General features: G+C 38.1%; 1 protein-coding gene and 1 long non-coding RNA gene across 4 annotated transcripts in view; one reads left to right on the top strand and one right to left on the bottom strand.

The window, feature by feature from the left end:
* Positions 1 to 21,375, top strand: part of CFAP44 (cilia and flagella associated protein 44) — a 151,455-nt gene that overhangs the window by 9,130 nt on the left and 120,950 nt on the right. For all 3 annotated transcript variants that reach the window (XM_017858549.1, XM_017858550.1, XM_017858551.1), the window contains exons 3-6: positions 7,659 to 7,811; positions 8,717 to 8,870; positions 14,751 to 14,913; positions 18,235 to 18,337. In XM_017858549.1, the coding sequence (XP_017714038.1) occupies positions 7,659 to 7,811; positions 8,717 to 8,870; positions 14,751 to 14,913; positions 18,235 to 18,337 (573 nt within the window). The remainder of the gene's footprint in view (positions 1 to 7,658; positions 7,812 to 8,716; positions 8,871 to 14,750; positions 14,914 to 18,234; positions 18,338 to 21,375) is intronic.
* Positions 1 to 21,375, bottom strand: part of LOC108519500 (uncharacterized) — a 29,515-nt gene that overhangs the window by 471 nt on the left and 7,669 nt on the right. The gene's annotated exons all lie outside the window — the stretch shown is intronic.

Here is a 21,375-nt window from a genome sequence, read left to right as displayed (position 1 = left end):
GGAACGATCTTGGCTTACTGTAACCTCCGCCTACTGGGTTCAAGTGATTCTCCTGCCTCAGCCTCCTGAGTAGCTAGGATTATAGGCGCCCGCCACCACACCCGGCTAATTTTTATATTTTTAGTAGTGATGGGGTTTCATCATATTGCTCAGGCTGGTCTCAAACTCCTGACCTCAGGTGATCCCCTCCCAAAGTGTTGGGATTACAAGCGTAAGCTACCGTGCAAGGCCAAAACAGATCTCTTATACTCCCTGTTCCCAGAAAGCTGTAGGAAGGTGGGATCCGTAAAAATCATGGAGTTAGCAAAGAAAAAAGACCACTTATGGTACAGGAAATAGGAGATTCAAAATAGAAATAAGGCAAAGGTAATACATAGGATGACACCTGGGCAGCCATGCAGAGAACAATTATACTGAAGCAAGGAAAGGAGAATTCTCACCTCCCAGAAAGTTAAAAATGTTAAATAATAGATTATCTGATAGATGCATGTAGAAAATTGAATTGAGTGGAATTTATAGAACTATGGCAAGATGTGGGAAGATTTATCAGGAGATTCCAGAAAGTTAAAAAGTGAAAAAAAGTGAGGTATTAGTTTTAGAAAAGTGAGTTGTTCAAGAAGGAAATAAAATAATACATTCTGAACTCGGGAATGAGTGTTATTAAGGCAGTATACTAAAAACAGTAAGCATAGACTTCACTATGTTTTGTTGCACTTTAATTATATTGCAAGGGCGGAGAGATAGCAAGTGGTGGTAGAGATTTAACATTCTTCATCATCCCATAATAAACACTGTCTAAAAGTGGCTAGAGAGAGCAGTATATCCATATTATTTAGATATATGGAGGTAAATATCAGAAGAAAAAAGATTAAAAGCTAAAAGTGGGCCGGGCGTGGTGGTGGGCGCCTATAGTCCCAGCTACTCGGGAGGCTGAGACAGGAGAATGGCCTGAACCCAGGAGGCGGAGCTTGCAGTGAGCCGAGATCGGGCCACTGCACTCCAGCCTGGCGACACAGCAAGACTGTCTCAAAAAAAAAAAAAAAAAAAAAAAAAAAAAAAAAAAAAAAAAGAGATTTTTTTGGGGGGGGGGGGAAGGGTTTTAAAAAAAAAAAAAAAAAAAAAAAAAAAAAAAAGCTAAAAGCGATTGTTCTGGAGAGAGTGAGAAGGCTGTTAAGCAGCAAAAAATTGAGTATTTTAAAAGACAAATCTTTTAGCATTACTTGACTTTTTAAGTTATGGGCATGTACTTCAACAAAAATAAAAATAATTTTCTAAAAGTCAAAAAAATGGGCAAAATATAAATAGTGCATATCTGGGTTTATAGAACAGAAATGGTTTACTTGTTCAACTCCCTTACAAAAGCTCAAAGTTCCTTAAAAGCAGTCTGTGTTTTACCTGTTTATCACAGCTCCTGGCACACAGGTTGATAATAACCTATACACACGTCTCGCCTAGAGTTCTCCTGTGAGAGCTACTAAGTCTTATATGGACTTTTCTGATACAATGTAGTGGAAAGAGACCTGGACTTTGGTTTTGAGTCCTGTATCTACCATTTAGAGATGCTTGACCTTGGAAAATTACCACATCTTTTGAGCCTCAGTTTTCTCACCCATTAAAACAATTATGTGTCACTTGGGAATTAAATTGGATAACATGTGGAAGGACTTCATAGACTGCAATGGAAGAAAAAAGGAGAAATTTTATAAGTAGGATTTTTTGAAAGATGGCTGGCTCTTTCTGACTATCACAATGTTAAGTATCTCAGTGCAATCTTGACTTTTTAAGGTTCTAATTCTAAATATGATTTTAGAAATTTAATTTTGACTATTCACCTAGATAAGATCAGGTCCTGGGAAAATCAATGCACATGCAAAATCTGCATTAAATTCTTTTAATCTATGGCAGACATGTCTTGTAAATCCAGTTTCTCCACAATATATTTTATTTTAGGCATTTATCTTCTCTGGTTTGGACTCTTGCAACATGGATTTCTACCTCAGTCTTCCTCTCCAGATCTCCCTCCACACCACCACTAGAGTTCTTTCCAAAAAGTATCATTATATCACTTACCTCAGAAACTTTAGTTTGTTCCCCCCTTGTTTTTCCTTTTTCTGTACTGCCCACATTTCTGACACAGGATTGTCTGTTTGTTGGTTTCCAGTCTTTGGCAGTGTTTTCCTGGATGCTACTCTCAACTTTCCCTTGATGGATTTAATGATAATGACCTTTTGTCTAGCACTGCCTTCTGGACCTCCCTTCCTTATGTCAGACTCTCTTAGGGGCAGAGCTTTTCAAGTGTGACCTGGCCCAGTGCTCAGCTCATTAATTAGTTCACATATCATAGGTCTTAGAATCCCAAATGATAATGTGAAATAATTTTCTGGCATTCTGAACATCCTGTACCTTGTTGCTGCGTGAAGAGGTCTCTCTCTCCTGGTTCAGCCTCATACCGTGTCCACAATTGGTGGGTTCTTGGTCTGGCTGACTTGAAGAATGAAGCCGTGGACCCTTGCGGTGAGTGTTATAGTTCTTAAAGATGGTGTGTCCGGAGTTTGTTCCTTCAGATGTTCAGATGTGTCCAGAGTTTCTTCTTTCTGGTGGGTTCGTGGTCTTGCTGATTTCAGGAGTGAAGCTGCAGACCTTTGCGGTGAGCGTTACAGCCCTTAAAGGCAGCGCATCTGGAGTCGTTCATTCCTCCTGGTGGGTTTGTGGTCTTGCTGGCTTCAGGAGTGAAGCTGCAGAACTTTGCGGTGATTGTCACAGCTCATAGAGGTAGCGTGGACCCAATGAGCGAGCAGCAGCAAGATTTATTGCAAAGAGGGAAAGAACAAAGCTTCCACAGCTTGGAAGGAGACCTGAGGGGGTTGCCACTGCTGGCTGGACAGCCTACTTTTATTCCCTTATCTGGCCCCACCCACATCCTGCTGATTGGTCCATTTTACAGAGAGCTGATTAGTCCGTTTTGACGGGGTGCTGATTGGTGCATTTACAATCTTTTAGCTAGACACAAAAGTTCTCCAAGTTGCCACTAGATTAGGAGACACAGAGCACTGATTGGTGCGTTTGCAAACCTTTAGCTAGACACGGAGCCCCGATTGGTGCATTTACAATTTTCTAGCTAGACGCAGTGCTGATTAGTGCATTTATAATCCTCTAGGTAGACATAAAATTTCTCCAAGTCCCCACCAGACTCAGGAGCCCAGCTGACTTCGCCTAGTGGATCCCGCCCCTGGCGGAGGCAGAGTTCCCTGCCAATCCCACGCGGTGCCTGCACTACTCAGCTCTTGGGCAGTCTATGGGACCAGGTGCCACAGAGCAGGGGGCAGCGCCCCCAGGGGAGGTTCAGGCCCTGTGGGAGACCACTGTGGGAGGGGCTCGGGCATGGTGGGCTGCAGGTCCTGAGCCCTGCCCCACCGGGAGGTGGCTGAGGCCCAGCCAGAATTTGAGCGAGCCTGGCATGTGCGGGCGGGCAGTGCTGAGGGACCCGGCGCACCCTCTGCAGCTGCTGGCCCAGGTGCTAAGCCCCTCACTGCCTGGGGCTGGGGGCGCTGGCCGGCTCCTCTGAGTGCAGGGCCCACCAAGCCCATGCCCACCTGGAACTCGTGCTGGCCTACCAGTGCAGCGCAAGCAGCCCGGGTTCCTGCCTGCACCTCCCCCTCCACACTTCTATGCAAGCAGAGGGAGCCGTCTCCTGCCTCGGCCAGCCCAGAGAGGGGCTCCCACAGTGCAGCGGTGGGCTGAAGGGCTCCTCAAGCGAGGCCAGAGTGGACTCCGAGGCCGAGGAGGCTCCACGAGCCAGTGAGGGCTGCTGGCACGTTGTCACCTCTCAATACCTGATAGCTGCATTCCCCACACCCCTGGAAACCTTGCTTTGCTCTCAGGCTTGCTAAAACATCAGGGCAAGTTTTTGCTCTTTGAGACTCTCAAGAGAATGAATAAAAGTCCTTGTATTACATCCAAGTAGAGAAGTTGGATAGACTTTTTTCCATACTTAACAAGAAGTTTCTGCTATCTCTGAGTTCTAGTAAGAAATTTAGGCAGAGTGTACCAGCTAAACCATCCATCATTTCTCACAGTGGTGAAGGATTGTTAGTTACTAAGGCATTGTTTTCTGATTCTTATCAAAGGATTAAATTATTGCAGAGCTTATTTAATAGTTTTGGGAAGTATTTTGTTCTTTTCTATTTTCAAAAATATTTTGTGTAGAATTGGTATTATTTCTTCCTTAAATGCTTGGTAGAATTTACCAGTAAAACTGTCTGGACCTGGAATTTTCTTGATGAGTGGGTAAATTTAAACCATTAATTCAATTTTTTAAATAGAGGGCTCTCTATTTCTTCTTTACTAAGTTTTACAAGTTTGTATCTTTCATGGAATTTGCTCACTTCTCTTCTAAATTGTCAAATTTGTTGACATAACTTTGTAGGATCTGTTTTCATTCTTGATGTTGGAGATTTATGTTGTTTCTCTTTTATTTCTTCATTGGGCTAGCTAGGAACTTATCAATATTGTTGATCTTTTCAAAGACTAAGATTTTGGCTTTGCTCATTTACCTTGGGTTTTTTTTTTCATTTATTTTTCTAACTTCTTGAGGTGGAAATTTAGGTCATTGATTTTTTTTTGACTTTTGTTCTTTTCTTACATATGTATTGAAAGCTATAAATTTCCCTCCAAGGACTGCTTTAGCTATATCTCAATTTTAATATATTGTATTTTAATAATAATTTAATTTGAAAAATTTTCTGATTTCTTTGTTGATTTCCCCTTGACCCATGACTTATTTTTATTGTGTAATTTAATTTCCAAATATGGAACTTTTTTTCAAGGTATCTTATCATTATTGGTTTCTAACTTACATCTGTTGTTTTCAGAGAACATGTCTATTCTATATAATCGCAATCCATTTAAATGTATTAAAACTGGTCTTGTGTCTCAGCAAGTGATCTGTCTTGGTAAATGACCCATGTGTACTCGAATGTGCATCCTGTATTGGTAGGTGTAAGTGTTTTATAAATGTCAGGTCAGGATGGTTGATAGCAATGTTCAGATAATCTATGTCTTTACTAAGTTTTTGATTAGTTCTATCAATTGCTGAAAGATGCGTATTACTAAAATAAATAGTAACTCTAAGTAGACTGTGAAAAGTTGTTGTGTATAATCTCTGAAGCAACCACTAATAAAACACAGAACTGCTAAAAAGCCAACAGAAATTTAAATAGAATTCTAAAGAGTAAATGATCTAAAAGAAAACATGGAAAGAGAAAAAGAGGGAAAAATGACAGGTAGGAGGAGAAAAACAGAAAATAAATTATCAAATATTATTTGTTAATTTCACAAGCATATGTTATTAAAATCTAACCATATCAATAACTACATTATTAGTTAGCTGAACATTAATATAAAAAGGCAGAGATTATCAGCATGGCTAATAAAAACAAGAACCAACTATATGATGCTCATAGAAGACACATGTTAGGTATAATGATACAAATAGGTTGCAAGTAAATGGATGGAAACAGATACATCATGCAAAAAGTAAGCATAATCTGGGTGGAGTGACTATATTAATACCAGATAAAATAGACTTCAAGGCAAAGAGTACTACCAGTGACATAGGGTAAAAGGATCAATTTATTCATAAAGATAAAAGGATCAGTTAAGAAAACATAATAATCATAAATATGTATTCACCTAGTAACAACATTCCAATACACAAAGCAAAAATAGACAGAATCAAGGAAAAACTAAGTAATTCCACAGTCATAGTAAGAGAGCAGCTTGGTACTAGTTACTTCATAATAGCCAAAGTATACATGCCTACTATCAATATTTGTATATTGTTGTTGTATGCAATAACTATGCTGAACTCTTTTAAAAATTATAATAAATTATAATTTAGTTCTTATTAATTTTTTTATAAAGTAGCTCTTACGGATTTTTCTGTATGTGCAACCATAGCGTTTGTAGGCTGTCTTATAGTGTTCTCAATCTCATGAAAAAGGTAGAGGTAAATAAGGAATCACAGAGGCAAACTGTTTGCAGGAAGCAGTATCTCTGTGATAGCTGCAGAGGAGAGGCCCCAAAGCTTGCTACATACATTGGCTGGAGGAAACAAACAAACAAAAAATGAAGAAACTCACATATAAAATTGTCATATGTGAGTCATACAGCAAAAATCCCAGCAGATTCTTTGTGGTATCTACAGTTATGGCATTCCTTTCTCCTTGGTCACTTTTCTTTGCGTCCTCTGGCACCCATCCTTGTTCAGTCTCCACTAATTTTGCCAGCCGTTTTGCCAGCAGCCCTGCCATCCATTCGTGATTTTGGGTTTTAACTGCTTCTAGTTCTACAAAAAAAATGGAGTTTGTGTTTTTGGCATTTATTCTCAATGTTGATTTTAGATTATTTCCAAGAATAGAAAGGCAAATACTGATTTATTATTCAAACCATAAGTCTTCCACCCATCTATTTCAGGATTATAAAAATTATAGAACTATCCAGCCCTCACAAAGTTGCCTAAATGTGCTGATTCACCAGCTTGGTTTAATGTGCCTACTTCCTGCCCAATTAGTTTTTTCCCCCAAACTCTAGTTTTCCCTCAGTGGCACAATCCTTCTCCAGTCTCAGAATACCCATTATTTTTTGTTACCTCTTCTCCTTCATCTGTATTTACTCTCAATTCGTTAATCAGTGATCACCTTATCTACCAGTTCTAACTCCTTTCCCGGGGAACCCAGCAGTTAGGAGTGTTACGCTTGTAGTGCCGTAATCTTGACATGAGGAAATAATCTTTGGTTGCTACAGTCACAAGAAAGAGCTAAGGTATTATTAGAGAATAGTTCTCCAGGGCCCCCACTTGGGGAATCTGTTTGGCTGATTTAGGCACCCAGTATTACTTTCTTGTCATCCAAATACATGAATCCTAAGGAACTCTGTCCTGTTCTGCAACTAATTGTGTTGGCTCAGCTTTTTGATCTTATTCATATTAGTGTTGGGCTTTGTTCCTAATCTGTAGCCTCATCTCAGATCTACTACATACTCTGGTACCTAGTAGTACATTTGCCTTTTCTTCCTTATTCTTCTGAAAATTCACCTAGCCCTATATGAAAGTATACCCATCCTACTTGGCATTGTATATTTTAACCATCCCCATGTTTGGACTTGATCTGAATGTTGGCTTATACCTGGGGCCATTCTACTCCTTTCCCAGTTCTCATTTCCAGCTTGTCCTAAAGCCAATATTCCAACTTATTCCTGTGATATCACTTCCAAGAGAAATCATCATACTCAGAGAAAGACAATAAGCCTTATTTGTCTTTAACGTAACAGGTTCCCTATAAAAATTGGTAAAATTGAATTTAGTTGAAATTATGATAGCAGCATACTAACCTCTTTTTTTCTTTATCTTTTTATTGTAAGTATTTAGTGATAGGAAATAGACTGGAAATGAAGTGAAAATGGAGATTAAAAAACAGAAAAGCCTTTTTTATTTTGTAAAGTTACAAGACTGACCAAATAAAATGATTCTTTTAGAAATTTTTGAGTATGTATTAGAATTTATTACATCTATAGCACAAGCAAATTGGAAGTTTTAGCTACTTTAGATATAAGAAAATATTTAATCAAAATTTAGAAGTTATTAAAACAAATTTTAATAGCTCCTGTTCAAGAAGATAACACATTTTTAGAAGATGCCACAGATGAAACATTTACTGAAGGAGAAGAATCATATTTAGAAGAAGACTCAGATGAGGAACGTTTGGAAGGAAGTTTGAGTTCATTTCAGTATGATGATTTGCAAAGCACTACAGGTAGGTATTATTAGTTTTCTGTCAGTAATTGTCACTATTTTAAAGACAAAGCACAGACTAATGGAACAGTTGTAAATCCATAGAAAGAAAAATCTGCAGGATGTGTATATGTGTGGGAATGATAAAAGGGCAAATATTGTACATATTTTGGTAGGGTACTTTAGCAGCCCTAGACTTGTGGTTTTTATTTCTGAGGATCACATACAGATACTCATTCTTCTGGGTTTTAAGAAGGTGTAAAAACTGCTCCACTACAGATTAGTGAGAGTTCAACTCTCCCTTGGAAGTAATTGGGAGTTCTCCTTAGAGACTCTTGCACCATGACAGACCAGAACTCAGCATTTACTCCTGATGCACGTGGGCATGATGGCTCTTCCTTTCATGCTCACTGATGACTGTGTCCTATCTTCAGGCCAGTAGTAGTAGGTACTGCTAGAGTATTGCAGGCTGTGTACATTCCTCCTGTCTCTGCGAAATACAACTTTGGATTCACCAGACACTCTTTGTATTAGTCCGTTCTCACACTGCTAATAAAGACATAGCTGAGACTGGGTAATTTATAAAGGAAAGAGGTTTACTTGACTCACAGTTCTGCATGGCTGGGGAGGCCTCAGGAAACTTACAATTATGGCAGAAAGGGCAGCAAACATATCCTTCACATGATGGCAGCAAGGAGAAGTGCAGAGCGAAGGAGGGAAATGTCCCTTATAAAACCATCAGATCTTGTAAGAACTCATTCACCATCATGAGAACAGCATGGAAGTAACAGGCCCTGTGATTCAATTACCTCCTACCAGATCTCTCCTACGACATGTGGAGATTATGGGAACTACAATTCAAGATGAGATTTGGGTGGGGACACAGCCAAACCATATCATTCTTCTTAAATTATTTTATTTTTTTAGTATCTCAGCAAACCCCTGCCCCAGCTGTGGAAGAGGCAGAGGAGGAAGTTAAGAAGAAAATATCAGAGAGCTTCTTCTATGATTATATGGAGCTTGCTTCGATGCCTTTTGTGACTCTGGATTCAGACATACCACTGGATCTTCTCACACTCGTGTATCCACCCTGGCTAAATATGTATAATTTTGGGATTTTCATTTCTTAGGTCAGAGGTCAGCAAACTATAGCCCAGGGATCCCAAATGTACCCTCCCACCTGTTTTAGTAAATCAAGTTTTATTGCAACACAGCCACATCCATTTGCTTGCATTTTGTTTATTATGGCTGCCATCACACAACAAGGACAGAGATAAGTAGTTGTGACAGAGACCATCTGGCTTACAAGGCCGAAACTATTTACTACTTGCCCTTTACAAAAAAAGTGTGCCAACCCATCTTAGGTAATTCTAAGAAACTTGAGTTCTTAGAGATTTGATAGAAATGTATGATCTTAATTTAAACTAAGCTTTTGTTTGATGCCAAATAACCATAAAGAGAAATGATGTTTTTCTGGCTGTCCTTTGCACGAGTGGAAAGGCTTCATGAGACGTGAGTGAAGGAAACCAGAAGGCTTCTTATTCCCATTTACTTTTGCCAATGCCTGTCAAGTTAATTAATGAATTTCCCTTCTTGAAACACTTATGCGTCTGTCCGTTGTAAGGTATTAGTACTTTCACATTATATATTAGATTAGCTATCAGAGAAGACAATTCTTAGGAAATAGGGCACAAAATAGCAAGTTTTAATTGGTCTGGAGAATAAGAGTCTTTGAAGATATGTAGAAGAGGGGATGATTGACAAGGAGATTTAGTGTTTGTCATCACATTATGATGTTAGGTTTGCAATGCAGGTAGTTAGAAGACAGTTTCCATTGAGGTCCTTAGCTGGCAATTTACTATGCTTGCCTTTTGGATAGTTAGTAGTTATCACCACATGGCCTAAACTACCAACTGGCCTCTTACATAAGGAATATTTACAGAGACAGCGTGGTGTACTCAGTGACTCAGTTTTGCTTGTTAAATAAAACATAAAAATAGAACATGTTGTTAAATCCCAGGTGTAACTAAACTAATTCACGCTGAATCATCTTGTAACCTGGAATTTTCTCTCTTCATGGCTTTTTTTTTTTTTTTCCTTATCTTTGGACAAGTTTTCTGTCAAAAGTTATGCTGTTTGCTTTCTTCTTTCCCGAATGGGGTAGGGTGGTATATTAGAGTCCCCTGGAAGGTTTTCCTAAAATACCCAATGCTCTGACGCCTTCCTGGACCTACTGTGCTAGTTCTATGTGGAGAGGGGCTTGGGCATATGTACTCTGAAAAAACTCCGAGATGGTTTGGCAGTGCACTGCCTTCTCACTGCTCCAGGATGGGAGGGTCTGTATTAGACAAACATGCTTGATTCTAAACAGCAGAGTCAGAAGAACCTCAACTTTTATTCCAATATATGAATTCTCTCTATTCATGCTGGATGGATGGCTGTATAAACTATAGTCTTTTCTTAAACATTTTCAACACCAGGAAAATCACAAAGTAGCTTACCCCACTTTTAGATGGCTCACTAGAGAGCTTTTTGGGCCTTGAATAAGATTCTGCCTCGCTGGGATGGCCCCTATTAGATTTAGTTCTCCTCTCTGGAGATAAACATATAATCTCTACATCTTGTGAGGAATTCTAGGAAGAACAAGTCAGCCATCATGTATTCCCTAAGTACTCTTTTAATTAACCCTTTAAAGATTATTAATATATTATATTGATTCTACTTTAGTTTTTGTCTGTTTTGTTTTGTTTTGTTTTTTTGAGATGGAGTCTCGCTCTGTCGCCCAGGCTGGAGTGCAATGGCATGATCTCTGCTCACTGCAACCTCCGCCTCCCGGGTTCATGCAATTCTCCTGCCTCAGCCTTCTGAGTTGCTGGGACTATGGGCGTGCACCACCACACATGGCTAATTTTTGTATTTTTAGTAGAGATTGAGTTTCACCATATTGGCCAGGCTGGTCTCGAACTCCTGACCTTGTGATCTGCTCTCCTTGGCCTCCCAAAGTGCTGGGATTACAGGCGTGAGCCACCGCGCCCGGCCCTCTACTTCAGTTTTTAAATTTATGTCTTCTAAATTTTAGCAATGTTAAATCAAGTTTAGCCTAAAGCTACCTCCTTATATACTTTAAGTTCAGCCTACAGGTTTCTTTGTACCTGGTGAACTATAACCTAAAGGGAGTTAGACTCTAGCCTACTCTTGAGCCAGTTACCGAGTTTTGGTCAAAGGTGGCCAACTGTTCAAATTGTGTTAAAATAGGGCAGATGCCAAGCTGTAACCAATTCGGCTATTTCTGTACCTCACTTTTGTTTTCTGTACATCACTTTCTTTTTTCAGTCCATAAATCTTCCTGCACGTGGCTGTACTGGAGTCTCTGGGGCTACTCTGGCTCAGAAGGCTGCCCAATTCTTGAATTGTTCTTTGCTCAATTAAACTCTGTTAAATTTAATTTGGCTAAAGTTTTCTTTTAATAGCAAGAAATGTGCCATTTATAAAGTATCACTTAAACCATAGTATAATTTTAAAAGAGATTATACAGAACTTAACAGTGTTTAAACAATTTTAAAGTGAAATTCCTAGATGGCCATGAACAAACGTTGAAAGCTCTGAGTCTTTGACAGGAATTTAAGAAGAGGCAAGTCAGAAGAGAAGGTGAGATAAAACAAAGGGAGCTGAAGGTACATCAAAACACATTTTAAGATTTTCAGAACTCCACTAAGGGTCTGTCACTGTCCTCTGGGATTAAAAGGAAAGGATCAGGCCAGGCGCAGCAGCTCAGACCTGTAATCCTAGCACCCTGGGAGGCTTGGCAGCCAGATCACTTGAGCTCAGGAGTTCGAGACCAGCCTGAGCAACATGGCAAAACCCTGTCTCTACAAAAAATACAAAAATTAACCAGGTGTGGTGGTGCACATCTGTAGTCCCAGCTACTTGGGGGACTGAGGTGGGAGAATCTCTTGAGCCTGGGAAGTTGAGGCTGCAGGGAGCCATGTTCATGCCACTGCACTCCAGCCTGGGTGACAAAGTGAGACCCTACCTCAAAAAAAAAAAAGAAAAAAAAGAAAAAAGAAAAAAAAAGGAAAGGATCAGATTCTAGTTATGCACAAATTAATGAATTGAATAATTCAACAACCATTTCTTGAATTGCTAATAGACTGAAGACAGTGTGCTAGGCGTTCTGGGAAATAGAGATGGAGAGAAGTAGTCGTTGCCCTCAGTAAGTTGTAATTTAGAGGGGGAGAATTTTAGAAGTTACAATCTGACCCATTCTGGGTTTGAAAGAGCCTTTTATCAGGGCAGCAGCATGTAAAAGGGAGTTTTCCTGCTAAAATTAAATATAATAATATTAGATAAATGATAATTTCTCCAATTCCTAATTTTCATCTAAGATAGTGAAGAGATGGTAACCAATTTCTATTCTCATAGCTACTAACATGCTTTTAGCCTTCTGAGGTTTTATATTGCCACCAGGGAAGAGAGAAAGGAAGGGAAGAAGGGGAGGTGAGAGCAGTGGTTTGAAGGAAGTTAAAAAGATGATGGGCAAAACTTCCCTCCATGAGGCTTGAATAGCTTCATTTACATATTTGGATCACATATTCATTCACATTTCTAGACAAGATTTAATTTTAGACATTTATGTCTTTATTATATTTATAAATTTTTTTTTTTCTTGAACAGATCTAGTACCCTGAAATGCTTTATCTCTCTCTTTCAATTTAACTATTTGGTAATGAGATAGGCTGCTTGTGGTTGGTTATAATTTGTTTATATTTCACAATTTAAATTGCATTAATGTAAATCTCTTTTTACATTCTACATTTTCTTCTTAAAACTTTAACATAATTTCTTTCTCTGAAAATTGTTATTTACTTATGAATAAGTGGAATCCTCTAAAATCAGAATTTCTTTTTAAACAAGGGCTCAAGAAATACAAATTCCTCCAATGATCCTTCAGCTCTGATGTTCAGCAACAAATTCTTGTGAACAAAGAATCTATCTGCTTAAGCTACACTATAGGACATGCTTCTTTTGTCAACTCTAGTTTTTTTCATAGATTGATCTCATTTAACTTGGTTATTATATTTATATTTTGGGCATATTAATTTTGACTTAAACATAATAACAATATACATTTAAAAGATGTTTTATATAACTTAGATTATATACCTCTTTTTTAAAAAAATATTTTTATTTTAGATTTAGAGGGTACACATGCAGGTTTGTTTCAAGGATATATTGTGTGATATTGAGGTTAGGGCTTCTGTTGATCTCATCACCCACGTAGTGAACATAGTACCCAATAGGAAGTTTTTCAGCCTTGCCCCTTCCCTCCCTCCCTCCCTCCCTTTGGAATTCCTAGTGTCTGTTGTTCCTGTCTTTATGTCTGTGTGTACCCAAGATTTAGCTCCCACTTATAAGTGAGAACATGCAATATTTGGTTTTCTGTTTCTGCATGAATTTGCTTAGGATAATGGCCTCCAGCTGCATCCATGCTGATGCAAAGGACATGACTTCATTCTTTTCATGGCTGTATAGTATTTCATGGTGTATATGCCACATTTTCTTTATCCAGTGTACCACTGATGGGTTGATTCCATGTCTTTGCTGTTATAAATAGTGCTGTGATGAACATATGAGTGCATGTATCTTTTTGGTACAATGATTTTCCTCTGGGTATATCCCCAGAAATGGGATTACTAGGTTGAATGGTAGTTCTATTTTTAGTTCTTTGAGAAATCTCCAGACTGCTTTCCACAGTGGCTGAACTGATTTACATTCTCACTAATAGTATATAAGCATTTGCTTTTGTCTGCAGCCTCACCGACATCTCTTGTTTTTTGACTTTTTAATGATAGCCATTCTGACTGGTGTGAGATGGTATCTCATTGTGGTTTTGATTTGCATCTCACTGATGATTAGTGATGCTGAGCGTTTTTCATGTTTGTTGGCCACTTGCATGTCTTCTTTTGAAAAGTGTCTATTCAAGTCCTCTGCCTGGTTTTTAGTGGGGTTATTTTTTCTTGTTGATTAAGTTCCTTAGAGATTTTGAATATTAGCCCTTTGTCAGATGCATAGTTTGGGAATATTTTCTCCCATTCTGTAGGTTGTCTGTTTAATCTGTTGATGGTTTATTTTGCAGTGCAGAAACTCTTTAGTTGAGTTAGGTCCCACTCTATTTTGAATTAGTACAATTTTACTCTATAGCATACACACACACACACACACTACTTACCTACACACCAATACATATACTAATAAGCTCAGAAAAGAAATATTAGTCTATTAATTACATATATTTGCTATATATTAATCAATTTTCATAGTTTGTTGATTTGAATTAAATTTTAGTTATATTTATGTGAATTTATTATAATCATGTTATCAAATGGTGTGTTAAAATTTTACAAACATGTTAGAATTTTAAGCATCTTGTCTTTCAACATCAAGGTAAAAGCCTGTATAATATTGTTACTATGGTTAGTCAACAAACTTAACAGGCATTGTGAATAGAAAGGTGATCAAGATATAGACTTTCTCCCATGTTATACAGTATGATTTAGTTTTAGTGGGAGAGAGGACAATATAATTATGTAGGTGACAATTTTGCTGTCTGTGGTACCCAAATAGGTTTAACCTTATTTATTTTTGCAAAAACAATTAATGGACTGTCAGGATTTCCCCAGGAAAATTAAAATAGTAACTAAATCAGAGTATGGGGTAGTCACCTGATTTATTTATTTATTTGTTTATTTTTTTCCTACCCAGGCCTTTTTGTTTCTCACCTAATTAAAAAAAAATGTTAGTAATACAGAGAAAAATCATGAGTTTCAGGGTAAAATTCAACTACTTCAACCTCATATCTTCATCTAAGAGTATAGATTTAAAAATATATTTATTTCATCACTTTTCCAATCCCTAGGATGGTATTGTTTTTCACTTCTTTTCCTTAGCAACTTTTCCTCAGACATTCTTTTGGTTATGACTGTAGAAAGCGAGCCAACCTACAACTTCTGGACAACAGTATCGCAGTATACATAGCTGGGAACCAACTGATCTTTCTGAATTTGAAAACCAAGGAACAGACCTACCTGAGAAGTAGCAGTGGTGAAGGAATTGGCGTCATTGGGGTATGCCTTCAATAAATTAGAAAAAAACCCCGAAAAACCCTATCTTTTTGCTTGTTCTGTGGACCAGCCAACATGGTTGTTAGATGCCATCACCATGCACACACAGTATTGTGGGATCACATGAGATGCACAGCTGTCTTTATTCCGAGGCATTTTCAATTCAGTTATTACAGACACTCATTCACTATCATTACCTCTGTGCACTATTATAATATTATTTCTTTTTGCAGATAAGGAAATGGGCTTATAGAGGTTAGGTGACTTCCCCATAGTCGTGCAAGCTTTTCATATTTAGATTAGAAGTGGAGGTGAGTGAGGAGATTTTAAAGAATCTTAATCTGAAGACTGAAGCAGGCACATGGCCATGGGAATGGAGAAGGTGAGGAAAATGTGAGACATATAGACGGGACGTAGACATAGATTGACTATGAAAACAGGATATATTGAGATTTATGGAGTGAAAGATACTATCATGGTTGTTTCTTTCTTGATCATCTATCTATATATAGTATGTGTACATGATAAAGGTCCATGTCCTCGGAGAGTTTAAGACTAATAAGTTCAGCAATAATTTATTATGTAATACTGTGCACCCAACACTACACAGAACATATAGTAGGGAATTTAAATGAAGAAGAACTCATGACCTCTATGAATTCAGAGTTTAAAATCCATCTAAAGAGACAAGACCTATATTTGTAAAAGAAAACAAAACTAGACACACAAGTACATGATAATGTGGCAATAGCTGTGTGCAGATAGCCATGGGCCCAACATGAGGGTTGTGGATTTTGTGGAGGGAAGTCAGTTGGGGCCTATGAGGTTTCAGGACCCTGAGGTCCACACCATCTGCAGGGGACCAAGAAACATCTAATTATCACTTATTTATCTATTACTCTGTGGCCAGTAATAGCTTTAAAATTTCTATTTTAATATTTTGTTATAAAATAATTTGGTTTGAGGACAGTAGTCAGAGGTGTAGTGTGGTCAAGAATGCTAATCCTGGCCAAGCACAGTGGTTCACGCCTGTAATCCCAGCACTTTGGGAGGAGGAGGCGGGCAGATCACGAGGTCGGGAGATCAAGACCAGCCCGGCCAATGTGGTGAAACCCTGTCTCTACTAAAGGTACAAGAAATTAACCAGGCACGGTGGTGCATGCCTGTAATCCCAGCTACTCAGGAGACCGAGGTAGGAGAACCACTTGAACCTGGGAGGTGGAGGTTACAGTGAGCTGAGATTGTGCCATTGCACTTCAGCCTGGGTGACAAGGCAAGACTCTGTCTCAAAAAAAAAAAAAAAGGTAATCCTAATCCTCATCCACCTGGATGTTGAGCAATTTTATGTCTACAAGGCCTTTTTTCCGTGTGTGCTGGAGCTGTTGAAGCCTGGGTAGTGACAGAGGCCTTGCCTCCACTGTCCATGTTACCTCATATTTTCTGAAACAGTTATCCAGTTATGGTTGACAAATACTTTAGCAAGGCTATGAGAAACCTAGAGAAAAGTGTTTGGGCACCCTACCTGGAAAAGGTAGGGTGAATCTCTGTGTTGAGTGTAAAGTAAATGATTTACTAATTCCAGTTCTTCGCCAAAAATAAAACTCCTGGCTTGGTGCAGTGGCTCCTGCCTGTAATCACAGCACTTTGGGAGGCAGAGGTGGGTGGATCACTTGAGGCCAGGAGTTCAAGACAAGCCTGGCCAACATGGTGAAACCCCATATCTACTAAAAATACAAAAATTAGCCAGGTGTGGTGGCACACACCTATAATCCCAGCTACTTGGGAGGCTGAGGCAAGAGAATTGCTTGAGCCTGGGAGATGGAGATTGCAGACAGCAGAGATCGTGCCACTGCACTCCAGCCTGGATGACAGAGTGAGACTGTGTCTCAATAAATAAATAAATAAATAAATAAATAAATAAAACTCCCAAACCCAACCCCACAGCAATTTCCAATACGAGAGGCAGAAACTTTTTAACTTACTGTAGACATGACCTAGAAGGGTGAAGGATTTGCCTGAATCTTCATCCCAATTTCTTTGATCACATGTTCTACACCATATTTCTTTACAAATGGGAATCTAGATAGATATGGTCTTAATCCATTTTCCCTACCTCCTTGAGATCTGCTATTTCTTAGTCCCATTTGTTTCTTGATTCTAACATTTGGCTTGAATCCTATCTCTTACACTTAACACATTGTAGACTGTGTGACTGCAGGCAAGTTACTTAAACTCTGTGTCTCAGTTTACTCATCAATAAGATGGAGATAATAGTGGTATCTAAGCTCTCAAGGTTGGTGTAAAATTTAAAGGAAACAATGTTATCTTGGGTACCATGATTAGCAATCTATATCTGAGAACCAGGCTCTTTGTCTTATATATAATCAGGAGATGTGAAATAATATCTGAAAACAGAATTTTATAAGCATCATATATGTTTTAAATAGCTTATCCTTATAACAGCTTATTTTTATTTTCATTTTTTGACTGGTGATTTACCCTTCCTATACATTTGGCTTACCAATAGACAAAAATAACAGAAATAAACATACTATTTTATCCAACTTATATAGTTATCTTTGAAAATACTGACACAAATAGTTTATCCAGGGCACAATTACTGTAATTTCCCCTGTGTCTGGCTTGGAAATATTACATCTCACTTCTAGTAAGTTTCATTCATTTGTAAGTTTTTTCCACAGTGAAATTTAAAAAATTCTGATGTAACCTGGTCTGGAAACAAGAATCCCATACAATCCATGAGCTTTTCTATACAAAATTTAGGTTGATTTATATGTAGGGTAGACAATTCTTCTCACTTAGTTGTTCTCAAAGCAAGGTCTCCAAACTAGCTGCATCAACATCATCTTGTTAGAAATGTAAATCACCTTGATAGAATGTAAATCACCTAGTTAGAAATTTCCTTGTTAGACATGTAAATGCAAATTCTTGAGTCCCAGCCTGACCTATTAAGTCAGAAACTCTGGGGATTAGGGCTTGCAATCTGTATTTTAATAAGTCCTTCAGTGGATTCTGATGCACATTAAAGATTGAGAACCATTGTTCTAGCTCTTCCAATGGCAATTAAAAAAATTGCAGAGTTAGAAATGACTGTCTTAAAGTAAAACTTAAAATGTGTATTCTAGTTTTCAGTTTCAGTTGTATCCATCATCAAATATTTATCTGATGCCCATTTTTGAGTTTTCTATTAGAGTAAAGCCTAATAACAAATTATAAAATAGTGGATGCTAAATACTGCATATATCAGCCTATTTATACAAAAATCTTTCTTTTAATATTTTGGTGAAATTTTATCTTTTTTAGGTTCATCCACATAAAACTTACTTCACAGTAGCTGAAAAAGGGAGTTTTCCAGATATTATCATTTATGAATATCCTTCTCTGAGACCATACAGAATCCTTCGAGGTGAGTCCAGAAGCACATTTAAATATTTCATGTACAAGGATAATAACATTCTGAAGAAGAAGATTATTTCATAAGTCAAGGTTCTCCAGAGAAACAGAATCAGTGGAAGATAGAAAAGAGATTTATTCAAATTCACACACAACAATACTAACCTTAAATGTAAATGGGCTAAATGCCCCAATTAAAAGACACAGACTGGCAAACTGGATAAAGAGTCAAGATCCATTGTGTGCTGTAATTCAGGAGACCCATCTTACCTGCAAAGACACACACAGGCTCAAAACAAAGAAATGGAGGAAATTTTACCAAGTAAATGGGAAGGAAGAAAAAAAAGCACGGGTTGCAATCTTAGTCTCTGACAAAACAGATTTTAAGCTAACACAAATCAGAAAAGGCAAAGAAGGGCATTACATAATGGTAACAGGAACAATTCAAGAAGAGCTAACTATTGTGAATATATATGCACCCAATACAGGAGCACCCAGATTCATAAAACAAGTTCCTAGAGACCTACAAAGAGACTTAGACTCCCACACAATAATAGTGGGAGAATTTAGCACCCCACTGTCAGTATTAGATCAACGAGACCGAAAATTAACAAGGATATTCAGGACTTGAACTCAGCTCTGGATCAAGTGGACCTAGTAGATGTCTACAGAGCTCTCTACTCCAAATCTACAGAATATACATTCTTCTCAGTGCTACATGACACTTATTCTAAAATCAACCACATAATTGGAAGTAAAACACTCCTCAGCAAATGCGTAAGAATTGAAATCATAGCAAACAGTCTGTCAGACCACAGTGCAATCAAATTAGAACTCAGGATTAAGAAACTCACTAAAAACCACACAATTTCATGGAAATTGAACAACCTGCTCCTGAATGACTCCTGTGTAAATAATGAAATTAAGGCAGAAATCAAGAAGTTCTTCAAAACCAATGAGAGCAAAGAGATGATGTACCAGAATCTCTAGGACACAGCTAAAGCAGTGTTAAGAGGGAAATTTATAGCACTAAATGCCCACATCAAAAAGCCAAAAAGATCTCAAATTGACACCCTAACATCACAATTAAAAGAGCTAGAGAGGCCAGAGCAAACTAATCCAAAAGCTAGACGAAGACAATAAATAACTAAGATCAGAGAAGAACAAAAGGAAATAGAGACAGAAAAACCCTCCAAAAAAAATCAATGAATCCAGGAGCTGGTTTTTTGAAAAAAATAACAACATAGGTAGACCACTAGCGGAAGAAGGGAGAGAAGAATCAAGTAGACACAATAAAAAAAAAAAAAAAAAATAAAGTGGATATCACCACTGACCTCACAGAAAGACAGAATACCATCAGAGAATACTATAGACACCTCTATGCAAATAAACTAGAAAATCTAGAAGAAATTGATAAATTCCTGGAAGCATACACCCTACCAAGACTAAACCAGAAAGAAGTTGAATCCCTGAATAGACCAATAACACGCTCTGAAATTGAGGCAGTAATTAATAGCCTACCAACCAAAAAAAGCCCAGGACCAGATGGATTCACAGCTGAATTCTACTAGAAATACAAAGAGGAGCTGGTACCATTCCTTCTGAAACTATTCCGGACATTTGAAAAGGAGAGACTCTTTCCTAACTCATTTTACAAAGTCAGCATCATCCTGATACCAAAACCAGGAAGAGACACAACAACAAAAAAGAAAACCTCAGGCCAATATCCCCGATGAACATCAATGCAAAAATCCTCAATAAAATACTGGCAAACTGAATTCAGCAGCACTTCAAAAAACGATCACGTTGCCTTCATCCCTGGTATGCAAGGGTGCTTCAACTTACACAAATCAATAAACATAATCCATCACATAAACAGAACCAAAGTAAAAAACCACATGATTATCTCAATAGATGCAGAAAAGGCCTTTGACAAAATTTAACATCCCTTCATGTTAAAAACTCTCAATAAACTAGGTATTGATGGAGCATATCTTAAAATAATAAGTGCTATTTATGACAAACCCACAGCCAATATCATATTGAATGAGCAAAAGCTGGAAGCACTTTCTTTGAAAACTGGTACAAGACAAGGATGCCCTCTCTCACCATTCCTATTCAACATAGAATTGGAAGTTCTGGCTAGGGCAGTCAGGCAAGAGAAGGAAATAACGGGTATTCAAATAGGAAGAGAGGAAGTCAAGTTGTCACTGTTTGCAGATGACATGACTTTATGTTTAGAAAACCCCATCATCTCATCCCAAAAACTTCTTGAACTGAGAAAGAACTTCAGCAAAGTCTCAGGATACAAAATCAATGTGCAAAAATCACAAGCATTCCTATACACCAACAATAGGCAAGCAGAGAGCCAAATTATGAATGAACTTCCATTCACAATCACCACAAAGAGAATAAAATACCTAGGAACACAGCCAGCAAGGGATGTGAAGGACCTCTTAAAGGAGAACTACAAACCACTGCTCAAGGAAGGAAGAGAGGAAACAAACAAATGGAACAACATTCCATGCTCATGGATAGGAAGAATCGATATTGTAAAAATAGCCATACTACCCAAAGTAATTTATAGATTCAATGGTATTCGCATCAAAACACCATTAGCATTCTTCACAGAATTAGAAAAAGCTATTTTAAGTTTCATGTGGAATCAAAGAAGACCCCATACAGTCAAGACAGTCCTAAGCAAAAAGAACAAAACTGGAGGCATCACACTACCTGACTTCAAACTATACTACAAGGCTACAGTAACCAAAACAACATGGTACTGGTACCAAAACAGACATATAGACCAATGGAGCAGAACAGAGACCTCAGAAATAGCACCACACATCTGATCTTTGGCAAACCTGACAAAAACAAGCAACGGGGAAAGGATTTCCTATTCAGTAAATGGTGCTGGGAAAACTGGCTAGTCATATGCAGAAAACTGAAACTGGACCTCTTCCTTACACCTTATACAAAAATTAACTCAAGATGGATTAAAGACTTAAATGTAAAACCCAAAACCATAAAAACCCTAGAAGAAAACCTAGG

Source organism: Rhinopithecus bieti, unplaced genomic scaffold (genome assembly GCF_001698545.2).
Source record: "Rhinopithecus bieti isolate Rb0 unplaced genomic scaffold, ASM169854v2 scaffold_45617, whole genome shotgun sequence".
NCBI classification, from domain to species: Eukaryota; Metazoa; Chordata; class Mammalia; order Primates; family Cercopithecidae; genus Rhinopithecus; species Rhinopithecus bieti.
Note: the sequence above shows the minus strand (reverse complement) of the source record. Positions and strands in the feature narration are given on the sequence as shown.